The sequence below is a fragment of the Diabrotica virgifera genome, chromosome 9, assembly GCF_917563875.1.
Source record: "Diabrotica virgifera virgifera chromosome 9, PGI_DIABVI_V3a".
Classification (NCBI taxonomy): domain Eukaryota; kingdom Metazoa; phylum Arthropoda; class Insecta; order Coleoptera; family Chrysomelidae; genus Diabrotica; species Diabrotica virgifera.
Window position 1 is genome coordinate 201824667 of NC_065451.1, and position 14381 is coordinate 201839047.

General features: G+C 33.7%; 1 protein-coding gene across 1 annotated transcript in view; it reads right to left on the reverse strand.

The window, feature by feature from the left end:
* The window catches only part of LOC114334088 (zinc finger protein OZF), a 30640-nt gene extending 16767 nt beyond the window's left edge, over positions 1 to 13873 (reverse strand). Inside the window, exon 1 of the mRNA XM_028284104.2 lies at positions 13110 to 13873. Within this exon, the coding sequence (XP_028139905.1) occupies positions 13110 to 13431 (322 nt within the window). The 5' untranslated portion in view covers positions 13432 to 13873. The remainder of the gene's footprint in view (positions 1 to 13109) is intronic.
* Positions 13874 to 14381: the final 508 nt, after the last annotated feature.

Below are 14381 nucleotides of genomic sequence, written 5' to 3' on the forward strand. Positions count from 1 at the left end.
GCTTGGACCAGATTGTTTGCCAGCTTATGTTCTCAAGCATTGCATTTTTACTCTCGTAAAACCTATCTGCTAATACTTATTTAATTCCTCATTGAGTACTGGCATATTTCCTGATTTTTGGAAAACTAGTTATTTAACACCAATTTTTAAGTCTGGTAATAAAAATGATGTTGAAAATTATCCAGCGGTTTGTAACCAATCTGTATTACCCAAACTTTTTGAGTGCCTTGTAAATAACTTTTTGACATGGAATTCTAAAGATATAATTGATGTTAGACAACATGGCTTTTCTAAAGGTAAGTCTACATGCACGAACTTAATATTGTATACTAATTTCATTGCTAATTCAGTTGAGCAGAAGGGTCAGGTTGACGCTATCTACACAGACTTCTCTAAAGCCTTCGATAGAGTTAACCATGATCTGCTTATTGCTAAATTGAAAGGCTATGGATTTGGAGGTAAAATAATTGAGTGGATAGGTAGTTATATATCTGGTAGATGTCAGTATGTTAAATATGGAAATTGTTTATCTCAACAAATATCTGTAACCTCAGGGGTCTCATATTGAGCCTCTCTTATTTAATATATTTGTTAATGATATATCCTCAGTGATTAAAAGTAGTAAATTTCTAATGTTTGCTGATGACCTTAAAATATTTCGAATAGTTAATAACCTAGTTGACGCCTCTTTGTTACAGAATGATATTAAAAGCTTAGCTAGTTGGTGTGAGGTAAACATGCTATACTTAAATATAAAAAAAATGTTTTAAAATTACTTTTGGAAGATCAAGAGAGTTTGTAAATTATGATTATTGTATAAATAATGTACCATTAGAGGCACGTCATAATATTAAGAATTTAGGTATAAATTTTGATTCTAAATTAACTTTTAAATATCACATTAACGAAACTTCAGCTAAAGCTTTAAAAATGTTGGGATTTATTCTAAGAAACTGTAATCAGTTTTCAGTACAAATAGTCCTGTCGCCAGTGGGGGTACAACGGCCTCCTTAATTCAGATGGACTTACCCAATTTTTTTTATGTATTTTGACCCGTAGAACACGAATTTTTTGGGTAACAGTCGATCTGGATGTCGATATAAGATTGTTATAAACAAAGAACTTGAGGAATCACATAACAGCGATTTTTCGCAAAACAAAACATTGTTTTGTATTTTTTGGGTCATTCTAAGCGAAAAATGTTTTTACAAGTGTTTTCGTAGGATGTATAACATTTTTCGACATACACACGGTTGAACTTTCAAAAAATAGAAAAATTGCAATTTTTGAACCCGAATAACTTTTGATTGAAAAATAAAATAGCAATTCTGCTTACCGCATTTGAAAGTTCAAGTCAAATTCTATCGGTTTTGATTACTTTCATTGCTAAAACTTAATTTTTTATTGTTAAACAAAGCTATAAATACATAGTGATTGAATGATGTTTTCAATGCATTTCCTATTTGAAATCGAACGAGTAGGCGCGCATACAGACAATTTTTACGTAGGTTACGTACATTAAAACGCATGCATTGGGCACGGGAAACACTATGTGTTTATGGCATGGCTTTGTTTAACAAATAAAAACTTAATTTTTAGCAATGCAAATAATCAAAACCGATAGAATTTGACTTGAACTTTCAAATGCAGTAAGCAGAATTGCTATTTTATTTTTTAGTCAAAAGTTATTCGGGTTCAAAAATTGCACTTTTTCGATTTTTTGAAAGTTCAACCGCGTTTATCTCTAAAATTATGCATCCTACGAAAAAACTTGTAAGACCATTTTTTGCTGAGAATCACCCAAAAAATACAAAAAAATGTTTTGTTTTGCGAAAAATCGCTGTTATGTGATTCCTCAAGTTCTTTGTTTATAACAATCTTATCGACATCCGGATCGACTGTTCCCCAAAAAAAAATTCGTGTTCTACGGGTCAAAATACATAAAAAACTTGGGTAAGTCCATCTGAATTAAGGAGGCCGTTGTACCCCCCATGGCGACAGGACTAAAACTTTAAAAATGTTATACTTTAGTTTAGTCCGATCAGTTTTGGAGTATGGTTCTCTCATTTGGTCTCCTTCATCTACAGTATCGAGAGAGTTCAGAATAAATTCTTGAGGGTATGTGCTTACAAGATTGGTTTTATTAGACAGCAATACATATATGATGATATACTGTCAATACTAAATATCTCACCACTACATCATAGAAGGTGTCAAGCGTATTTATGTTTCCTTTTTAAGATTATCAATGGATATGTTCAAGATCCAGAGTTACTAAATTTAATAAGTTTTAATGTTAATACTAGAAGAACTCGTAACACTGAGATTTTCAACATTCCATTCCACACTACAAATTATGGTCAAAATGAACCCATTACAAGAATTTTACGAACTGCCAATGAGCACAGCAATAGTTTAGGTTTAGAGTTATTTGGAATATCTATAGCAACGTTTAAGAAATCAGTTGAGAGATTTTGAGCATTATTTAATAACTTAAGCTACTACTTTTATTGAATGTTGTTTAATTTTAATTTTTGGTTTGTTTTTTTAACGCAACCTATTGAACCTATGCTTTGTAAAGGTTGATGTCGTATTTTTGTAAAAATGGTATATCCGTAAAAATAAATAAATAAATAAATAAAATCAGGTCAGAAATATCGAAGATAAATGGAGGGTTTTAAAAGAAGCAGTGATAACAGCTGCAAAAGAAGTAGTGGGGGAAAGCAAAGAACCTACCCAAAAAAGATGGTATGACAAAGATTGCCAGAGACTAATGGAACAAAAAAACCAAGCTCGGCTTAAAATGCTGAACAACAGTACGGAAGAAACCAAAGAGGGATATACTACAAGAAGACGACAATTAACAAAACATCTGAGATTTAAAACGAGGAAACACAATAAACAAAAGATTGAAAGGCTAGAAAAACATGAACAAAAACCTGAAATAAAACTATTCTATAAAGAAATAAATCTTGAAAAAAAAAGGTTTCCAACCGAGAACAAAATTATGCAAAGACAAAAATGGGGACTTAATAGCAGACGAAAAAGGAGTGCTAAATCGGTGGAGAGAACATTTTAAATAACTGTTGAATAAACAAAATCAACGTTACGAAATAGAAGAGCTAAGATTAGTAGGAGAAGCTGAAGTAGACCAATATGCACCAACAGAAGCAGAAATAAAAGACGTAATAAAAAAAATGAAAAATAACAAGTCCCCAGGATGCGATACAATAACTGTAGAAATATGGAGGACATAGAATACAGAGTGAAATATCAAAGTTAATACTAGAAATATGGACCACAGAAATAATGCCGGAACAATGGAAAATTGCAGTGATATGCCCTATACATAAGGGAGATACGTTAGATTGCAATAATCACTGGGGAATATCACTGCTAAACGTTGGATACAAAATATTTAGCAAAATATTGGAAGGAAAACTAAATAATATAATGGAACAAACAACAGGGATTATCAAGGAGGATTCAGGAAAGGCAGGTCAACTATAGACCAAATATTTACAGTAAGGCAAACGCTGGAAAAATTCTACAAGCGGAAAACCGAACTACATTATCTATTTGTAGATTTCAAACAAGCGTATGACTCAATAATTAGAAAGGAATTATATAGCGCAATGCAAGAGTTAAATGTGTCAAAGAAACTAATCAGATTAGTAAAACTATGCCTAACCAACACCAAAGCAAAAGTAAGGATCCAAAATCAACTGTCCGATGAATTTAACATTAATGAAGGTCTAACACTGTCAACAACACTTTTTAACCTTGCGTTGGAACAAGTAATCAGGAAAACTCCTATAGATAGGGATGGTACAATATTTACAAAGCTCAATCAGGTCGTTGCCTACGCAGATGATATAGACATAATCAGCTGGACATTAAAAGATCTAGAAAAAATTTATACATATTTTAAAGAAGCGGCACAGACTATGGGTCTAGAAGTTAATGTCTCAAAGACAAAGTACATGATAACAACTCGGGAAAAAGTACAAACGAAAAGCAACATATCTCTGTGCGGGCAAATATTTGAAAGAGTAGACTGTTTCAAATATTTAGGATCAACAATAACAGAAGGAAATAAAAACAGTGATGAGGTAACAGCAAGAATTTCACTTGGGAACAAATGCTTCTACAGACTACAAAATATCATAAAGTCAAAATCAGTATCTATTAATTCAAAAATAAAAATATACACAACAGTAATGAGACCTGTAGTAATGTATGCATCAGAAACATGGACCTTGACTAGTGAACAAAAGGAAAAACTTCTTAGATGGGAAAGAAAAATCTTAAGGAAAATATATGGACCTATACAGGAGAATGGAGAATGGCGTATAAGAATGAACCACGAATTAAATAAAATGTTTAACAGACCGACTATCATAAAAGAAATACGAAGTAAACGACTGAGCTGGTTAGGACACGTAGAAAGGATGGATGATAAGAGAAATACAAAAAAAGTACTTAGGAAAGAATTAAATGGGAAGAGACCGAGAGGTAGGCCTAGAAAGAGATGGATTGATGGTATTAATCAGGATTTGAAAGACCTAGGAATACGAGAATGGGAAAAACAAGCGAAGGAAAGAAAAACATGGGCAGCTATAGTCAAACAAGCAAAACACACATAACATGGCCCTCCATGGGCTGTCAGCGGTCACCAACGATGATGATCCTTGGGGTACCACAAATTTCTGTTTCCGGAAGGCGTCTATTAGGGTACATATTTCTTCAGTCGACCACTGCCTTTTGGAAGCTCTGCCACCTTCAGACATGATCTATTAATTTTCACTTAATTCACTAGTTTCACTAAAATGTATGAGTGATGTGTTCAGAAATTCTCCGAGCCAAAACAAAAACTAATTTAGTTAAGTTTACAAAAAAGCGAAAAATTAATAAACATAACAGACTCAAAACATGCTGAAACCCTTTGACGTTACTGCTACTGCAAAAAAACAAAACTCAAACTGTTTCAAAACAGGAGTCTTCAAAAAATTTTCTATTTTGTTTTATTCAACACGAGTTTGTGTTTTTGTTTTGTCTATAGAAATATAACAAAAACTTTTTCAAAAAATACAATCCTTTGTCAACAGATATATACCCTAATAGTTTCGGCAAGATGGCGTCAGCTATGAAACATGCGAAAGACGACGCTCCCGATAAAACGGCATTTAAATGCTGCAAAACGAAAAGTTCTACTGTGGTAATCTGTGTTAAGTGCGGTAGCCTTTTCCACAATTCCTGTGTAAACAGAGATTGGGCCGGAAAAGTAGTTTTCGTCGACAAAAGTCGTATTTACTGTTGTGATGCGGAAGCTCAGAAGACCGAGGTTAAAGAAGACAAAGATAGCCAAAATGTAACACCAGAGAACATAAAAGATTTGAGAAGGTTAGTGGATGAATTAACTGACAAAAACAAGATTCTACAGGAAAATGCCAATCTGTGGAAGGAAAAGTATGAGAATGCCATAAAAAAACCGGAGACTTCACGCTCAAAGAAAGGTAAACATCCTTCGTCCTCTTCCCCGCACCTTCCTTCATCATATCGTCTCACGCTGACGATGTCTCAGGCGCCGGCGCATTGAAACCGGATCAAACGGAGCAGATGGAAACGAAAATCGAACGCAACGAACAACAGTTGGTAGCAATGGATTCGCCAAAAGTCAAAGTCAATAATGTCAACGTCAACGACATGACAAATAAAACAAAAACAAAACAGATTCCGGATTCGGAAATCAATAATTCTGAGTCCAAAATATCTCAACTTCAAAAACATCAGTTAACAAATACCAATGAGAGTGAAACTACTGAAGGTTGGACCATTGTCCAAAACAGAAAGAGAGCAGCCCCTAAAAATCGTAGACCGGCACCAATCAGAGGCACAGCTGCAAGTGTCACAACACTCAAGGTAGCTGAATCACCATCCCCCAAAACTTGGTTCTTTGTAACCGGCTTCCACCCCTCAGTGGACTCGGCAGCCGTTAAGGCTCATTTAATGGAGAATGGAATGAAAGCAGGGTTTATTTGCGGAGGGGGTTCTGCGATCTTCGTTAAAAATACTATATGTTTTAATGTTGTTAATAATGACACTTTTATAATTGATTTTTGTATAGAATATTGTTGTATATGTCTAAAAGATTTTAACTTGTTAGTTTTAGCAGTATACCATAGCCCCTCTGGCCCGTTTGACATCTTTTTGGACTCTCTTGAAGGAGTTCTAGGCACATTAAGCCCAAATAAACAAGTCCTTGTTCCTGGGGACTTCAATGTGGACTTTCTTGTTGACAATGCAAGTGCCCGTAAACTTCAAGGCGTTCTTGAAGGTTTTCACCTAGTCAAGACTATAAATGAATCGACAAGGGGTAATAAGTGTCTTGATAATATTTTCATGGATCCTGGATTGCCCCTGTACTCTGCTGAGGTTATTGAGACTGGTTTTTCAGATCACAAAGGCCAGATTGTCAAATTTGAGATTCAAAAAAAGGTTACAGGTTTTACTGAGACAACTATGCTTATTAGGCCTATAACTGAAAAAGGTAAGAACATATTTTTCAGCAAAGTATCGGAAGTAAACTGGGATTTTATCTATGAAGATAACACTGATGTTGAATTAAAATTCTGTCACTTTATGAATATTCTTGAAAGTTGTTTTTTAGAATCTTTTTCACAAAAAAAATATAGAGTAAGATCAGACCAATCTGAAAAAATCACATGGTTTACAAATGACCTACAGGCAATGCGGGAACATCTAAAATTTTTAGAAGAATTTTATAGGCAACATAAAAATGATAATAACCATCATATACTTAAACAATTCAGAAATCAATATAAAAATGAAATTAAGAAAGCCAAAGTGAGGTCAAATGACCAAATAATATTAAATTCAAAAAATCCACAGAAAACCATGTGGAACATGATAAACAAATATCGAGGAAAATCAGGGTCTTCATTAGAAGATCACAAGATCACGCCAAACCAGTTCAATGATTATTTTTCCCAAATTGCCACTAATATAGTTAAAGACATTCCAAAATTAAATATTGACTTTATTAATAAAATTAATTATGTCAATCATACAAACACCTTTTCATTTCTTGAAATTACCTTTAATCAAACGAGGGATATAATAAACAGCTTAAAGAATAAAAATAGCCATGATATATATGGATTTAATGTTAACCTTATTAAAATGATTAAAAATATTATTATAAGCCCACTCACTAAACTAATAAATCTATGCTTTAAAGAAAATAAATTTACATCAGTCCTTAAAAAAGCAATTGTTACACCAATTTATAAAAAAGGCGACGTTAAGAATCCAGAAAACTATAGACCGGTTTCGCTGCTTCCAATAATCTCTAAAATTGTTGAAAAAGCTATGGCAGTACAAATAACCACATTTTTTGAAAATAATAACTATTTCTCAGATTCTCAGTTCGGTTTTAGAAAGGACAAATCCACAGTACTTGGCATACTGGACTTGGTCTCACATATTGTAGACTCCTTTCATATGTTGCAGTTTAATACTGTTCTGTTTTGTGACTTGAGCAAGGCATTTGACTGTGTAAATCATGGAATGCTCTTGCAAAAACTCAAAAAATACTACTTCTGTCCTTACAGTGTAAAACTAGTTCAATCTTACTTAGAAAACAGAACACAGGTTGTGAGGGTCTCTGGGGTGTTATCGGGAAAGAGTGTTGTTAATATTGGGGTTCCCCAGGGCTCTGTTCTGGGACCCATTCTCTTTCTAATTTATATTAATGACCTTACGAGCATTAACACAAATGCAAAGTACACACTCTTCGCCGATGACACCACAGTGTCTTTTACAACTGATACACTTGTGGAGTCGCTTGAGGGTTCTATGTCTGCACAGTCAGTGACCAATGAATGGTTTTGCGTAAACCGATTACTGCTCAATGCAGCAAAAACCAACAGAGTTGTTTTTTCTCTCAGAGACACACAGAATGTAAATGATGGTATGAGCAGTGTCAGATTTCTGGGTGTATTATTAGATCCCAAGCTTCAATGGGGTGAACATATCAACAGTCTAAGTAAAAAGCTAGCAAAAAATCTGTTTGTACTCAGGAATCTGGCATCTAATGTTTCACATAAAGTCTTAATAACAGCGTACCATGCAATTTTTCAGTCTCATCTAGCCTATGCCATTTTAGTCTGGGGTCATTCAGCAGAAATGTTGACAGTCTTTGGTTGGCAGCGTAAGGCAGTTAGAGTTCTTGCTGGTCTTTGGTATAGGGATGATTGTAGGCAAGCATATAGGTCCCTAAGAATTCTCACTGTTCCATCTCTATATATACTTGAGAACCTAATGTTTATCAAGAGGGGAGGGGCGCACTTTGAAACCCATGAGAACATACACCAACATGACACCCGATATAAACACCATCTCGTGCCAGCCTACTGGAGATTGAGGAGGTGTCAAACTGGGCCAGGATACTGGGCTATTAAATTTTTCAACAAACTTCCAGATAGTTTAAAGTGTCTTCCATTAAATCAATTTAAGAGTACAATTAAAGATATTTTGTTAGAAAATGTTTTTTATAGTAATGAGGAATTTCTTACATTTAAATTTTAGGATTTTATGACTTTAAGCAATGTCCATTGTTAATGTAATCAAATTTAATGTGATTTTAATGTTAGTATTTTTATTAATACTCTTAGTCGTATTGTGCATCTTTTTAATTTGTATTGCGTCCAAATCTTTGTGTAATTTTATTTGACATGTGTTAAACACTTGTGTTATTGACATGAATAAACGAATCTGAATCTGAATCTAATATTGAAGGTACATACTTCTTTTATAGTCTCTGAAACGTTTTCTCCTTCATAGATTCCAGTAATCAACACCATCAATAACTTTCGTCGATACACACGTTTTATAGATTCTATAATACATTATTTCGCCATCTTTTAGTTCTTTTGGGTCGGGATGAGAGGGTGCGTTCTCCCTCAGCAAGACTGCCTTTCTCGGAAGATCCGGACGGCAGAATTTATTTATTTTTTATTTATTTATTAATCATACGGGAAAACCCCATTAAAAGTGTAATTATAAAGTCAATAATAATAATAACTAGCATCAACACAAAAAAGTAGTACACATAAGAAGATACAATGCAATAATACAAGCAATCACAATATACCTAAAATATAAGATGTAACAAATATATCTAACATACAACACTAAATTTAACAAGGCGTATTAACAATAATGAAACAGACATTTTTGCAACAATGAACATCATAAAGCCAGAGATCTCTTCAGCTCAGTTGATCCAATGAAATATTGAAAACATCGACATTACTAGCATTCAATAATCCCATATACCTATCGACTGGGCTATAAAAACCATAGGACGTTCTGTGGTAAGAGACATTGAATGTTTTATGATAGCGAAGGGCTCGATTGGGAACATTAAAATCAATTTGGCGCAAGAGACTTGGACAATCAATTTGTGCGTTAATCAACTTATGCAGAAAGACTGCGCCAGAGATCTCACGACGTAATCTGAGAGGAAGTAGAGAGAGATGGGACTCTACAGTTGAGTAATCATGGTTAACTATAGTTAGATAAGATTTGAATGCGCAGTAACGTAAAAATTTATGTTGGATCCTCTCGACCGTATCGATATGGTTTTGATAGTAAGGGGACCAAACTACTGAACAGTACTCCAACAAGGATCTAACAATTGAGCAATAAACCAATCTCGTTGCTACCACAGAAAAACACTTACAATTTCTCATAACAAAACCTAGAAGCTTAGATGCCTTTACAGAAATAGAATTAATGTGTTCTATAAAAGAAAGTTTTTCATCCATAATGACACCTAAGTCTTTAATGGAAGAAACGCGATTGAGTTGTTGGTTACATATAGTATAACTCGTTTCAACCCTCCCAACCTTATGTGTAAAACTTATGAAAGAGCACTTATTGGTATTTAAATTAAGTCTATTTTGAACACACCAGGCATGTAAACAGTCTAAATCCTCCTGTAGTAAATCTTGGTCTCTAATTGTTTCTATAACTCTCCAGAATTTTAAATCATCAGCAAACATTAGACACTTACTATTACGAAAGCTGTCAGTTATATCATTAACAAAGATGTTAAAAAGGAGAGGTGAAATATGACCACCCTGAGGAATTCCAGAACTTACTTTTATTTCATCGGAGAGATGACTACCAATCTTCACCCTTTGACTGCGACCCGTTAAGTAATTTTTTATCCACTCCACAAATCCAGCATGAAAACCAAACAAGACCAACTTACACAAAAGAACTTGATAATCCACACGATCAAAGGCCTTAGAGAAATCTGTGTATATTGCATCGATTTGCCTACCATCCTCGATCTGAGTTAGAAGGTCAGACTGATAGCATACCAAATTTGTCGCAGTGGACCTATTTTTGCAAAAACCATGTTGTGACTCAGATAGTAAATTTCAACAAGACCAAGGAAAGCTGCTTAGCTACAAGGCCGTCAAACAGCTTAGGAATAGCAGATTGGATGCAGATACCACGGTAGTTTTCAACATTATCCTTCAGACCACTCTTAAATACAGGTACAATATAACTTTCCTTCCAGGCTATCGGAAACGTCGAAGTTTCCAACGATTTATTAAATAATAAAAATAATGGTACAACAATCGTACAAACACACTTTTTCAGCAGGAAATTTGGAACGCCATCAGGACCAGTAGTGAGCTTATTGGGAATCGAGCTAATACAATTAAAAATATCAGAAACAGAAATAGGATGTGTATGAATACTTATATTAGAGTTTTTAATTTCGGAAATTGTAGGCAATTGAGAGTGATTGTTGTTAGGTATGTACACTGTCTGAAAGAAATTCATAAACAACTTGGCTATATCAAGACCATTACAAGCTGTATGTTCCTGGTAAAATAAGGAATTAGGTAAATGATGACCTGACCTTTTGTCATTAACATACTTCCAAAAGGATTTAGGATTATTAATTAGGTCTGACTCAATCCTTCTAATATAGTTGTTAAAACATATTTCAGATAAACGTTTACAATCAGCTCGAAGACGTGAAAACTTCATATACTCAGTGTCAGAATGATTTTTAAGATAAAGAAGGTGCGCATACCTTTTTTCCCTTGTTAATTTTCTTAGGTCTGAGGAGAACCATTTAGGAAATGTAGATGTTCTATATTTTTTCAGAGGAATAAAGAGAGAAATCCCTGTTAAAAGGATATCATAATAGAAGAGACTCGTTGCATCATCAACGTTATTATCCAAACACCCATCCCAATTAATGAATGAAAGAAAGTTATTCAGTTCAAAATAATTACCGTTCCTAAAATCATAAAAAAAAATCTTCATAAATCAATTTTGTAGTGTTAGTGTCATTTAAGTTGAGAGCTATGGAACATTCATACGTCATACCCTACATGGTGTAAACTTGGATCAACAAGTGGATCTCCCGCTTTGATGACATTCAGTTCCCTAACATTAGAAAAAACTAAATCTAAAAATACATTACGATTGTTAGGGACATTGTTATTTTGGAAGAATTTCAAATAACCAAAAGCTTGTGCTACATCCACCGAAGGATCTCCACCAGGACAATTCACCAACACACCATACTCATCATTATCCCATGCTGCATTAGGCAAGTTGTAATCACCAAATACGAACATACTACAAGATGAGTACTGCAATACAATTTTTTGAAAAGGTAGAAGCAAAACAAACATTATTCACATCATTTGAATAAGGCCGAATTTATATTAATAACGAACAACTTTTATTTTACTATGCAGTTCACAAATTATGTATTCCAATATTAACTTACTATACATACATTTATTATCTGCTAGCTTTACTTAGGTCCATTTTTCAGATGTAAAAATATCTAATAAACGCAATATTGATTAAATTAAAAATAAAACAATTAAAGTTGGTATGGGATTCGAACCACGATTATTCACGTCGTGAACAAAAGACCATTTCTCGCCACCACCTGCTCGAAGTGTCAATACATAATACTCGATAAAGTATTGGGATAGCCACGTCGTCGACATTCCCCTTAACCCTTAACTACAGAGATCCGGTATTTTTTTACCGGCGGGCATTCCCAAAATGTGGATTTCATGGTAACCTCACCACTTACAAGTTCATGTGTCTCTGTACCTCTCGGGTAGTTTGTATAACAATACAAACTAGTCAAAGCGTGTAGTGTGTATTTTCAATATTTTCTTTTCTAGTACACATCAAAAATCTTAACCGGTAAGACTTACTGGATGTCTGTTTTAAGTATTTTTATATGAGTACTATATTTGTAAATCTGAAATGTTTATATTATTTTTTGGTGTTTTTAGGAAAAAAGTAAAGAAATGGACTGTGGAAGTCATCCTGGACCTTCAATGAAGGTTAAATTTGACGATAAAAATTTTGCAGCCACTTTGTAAAAATGGAATTGGCATTTAATTCTGTGATAATTTTACCCCTTGCAGATTTTTTCTCATGGATGTAAAAATTTTCGTAAATGCTTTTTTATGTTTCCTTTGTCATTTTATGTTACGTTTATTTGTTAAAAAAAAGTCTAAATTTTTGTCCATAGCATGTATGGCTGTTTGTTTCTATAGACCAAAAATGTAACCAAAATTCTCGTTTAACATATTATTCTTTTAAAAACATGTATTATATTATTAAAATCACTCATTTTACCATTTTTTCCATATCTAGAGACTCCAGAAAAACACATAATGCATATTTTTTTGTTTTTTATTATTAACTTTATATTTTGCCTCTATTTTATAATGACAGGTAAAAAATACTGGGGATCTGTAGTTACCTGGTAATATTGGGATGTCTGTAGTTAAGGGTTAAATTAAAAAGAGACTAACGACCAAATAGGCTCATTTATCTCTGTCGCAACCGTCACCCATTTTAAGATGACAGGGTGCAATCTAGAGTATTATATATCTATATGTGTGAGACTAGCAACCTAACCATCAAATCTTTCGCTTTTTTTATTGAAAGACTGATGTGCCCTTTGCACCATTATGGAGTTATATAATTGATATAATAATAATGATTTAAAATTTACATACCATGTTCACTTTTTTGAGTCTCTTCAGTATAATCTAACATTTCATCTTTCAGAGTTGGTTCAGGTTTGAGATCATCAAGTGATATTTCCGATTTAATTTGGCTCAAGAAAATCTTGGAATCTCCAGAATCGTCAACATTAGTGGTACTGTAATCTTCATCAGGATTTTCTCCCTTCAATTCACATTTAATCAAATCAGGAGTATCTTCATAATTTTCCCAATCAGGTTCTATTTTACATTTTATATTGGACATTGCGTTTTCCTGTTTTATTTCCATTTTATTTATATTGGACAAATAAACAGTTTCCTCTTTTATTTCCATTGTATTTATATTGGACAATGAATCATTTTCCTGTTTATTTCCATTGTATTTAATATATAATAATAAAAATAACAAATGATAATAAAAATAAACAGATCGGTCTGAAGTTAGCGCTACTTTCAAGGGAAGATTCTTCTGTTCGTCTTTGTTTTTAGTAGGTCTGGTTCTTTGTTTTTAGTTGCAACATATTAGTTGTAAAAAAGTTTTTTTTTGATACACTGCATTTTTACAATCTACTCTAAACACGTTATTACCGAGGGCCGAAAGTCCCTGAAGACTTATGTAATGTTTATTTTAATAAGTTACAAGGTTGAAAATAAAAGAGAAAATTTAGCTTTACATTCTGTGGCTTTACTATGCGTAAGAGCATAGCCACCTTTACTTAACGTACGACGTACTTAACTTAAGAGCATAGCCACGTAAAGTAAAGGCACAGAATAGGGCTTTTCGTTCACAGTCATTTGTTTCGAGCTTCTGTCATGTGTCACATAATATTAATATATCTACGTCATACGTTATGGGTGTTTACAATGATACAAACCAAAGACGTATGACGTAGATATATTAATATTATGTGACACATGACAGAAGCAAGCGCGGCTCCTCCTTAGGGTCAATTGGTCAATGACCCCCCTAAAATAATCTCATAAAAATACCAATTTTATTAAAAATATCTTTTATCTAAAACTTCACTCTGAAATATAAAATTCTCTCTCAGCAGTCTGCATTGGCAAAACAAATATAATAGATATAATAACGTCGCGCCTCGCGCTATACACAAGCCCGTGGCTGGGCCGTATTTTAAATTGTCTATATACAGTTCTTATGGCTTATGGACAAATGCATGTAAAATAGAAAAGAGACGGCAGATAGCAATTTCGTGGGCGAGAGTGGGAGTGACCTTTCCGTCGTATACCTCTAGTAGAGTCGACGGCCTCACGTTTAGTTAG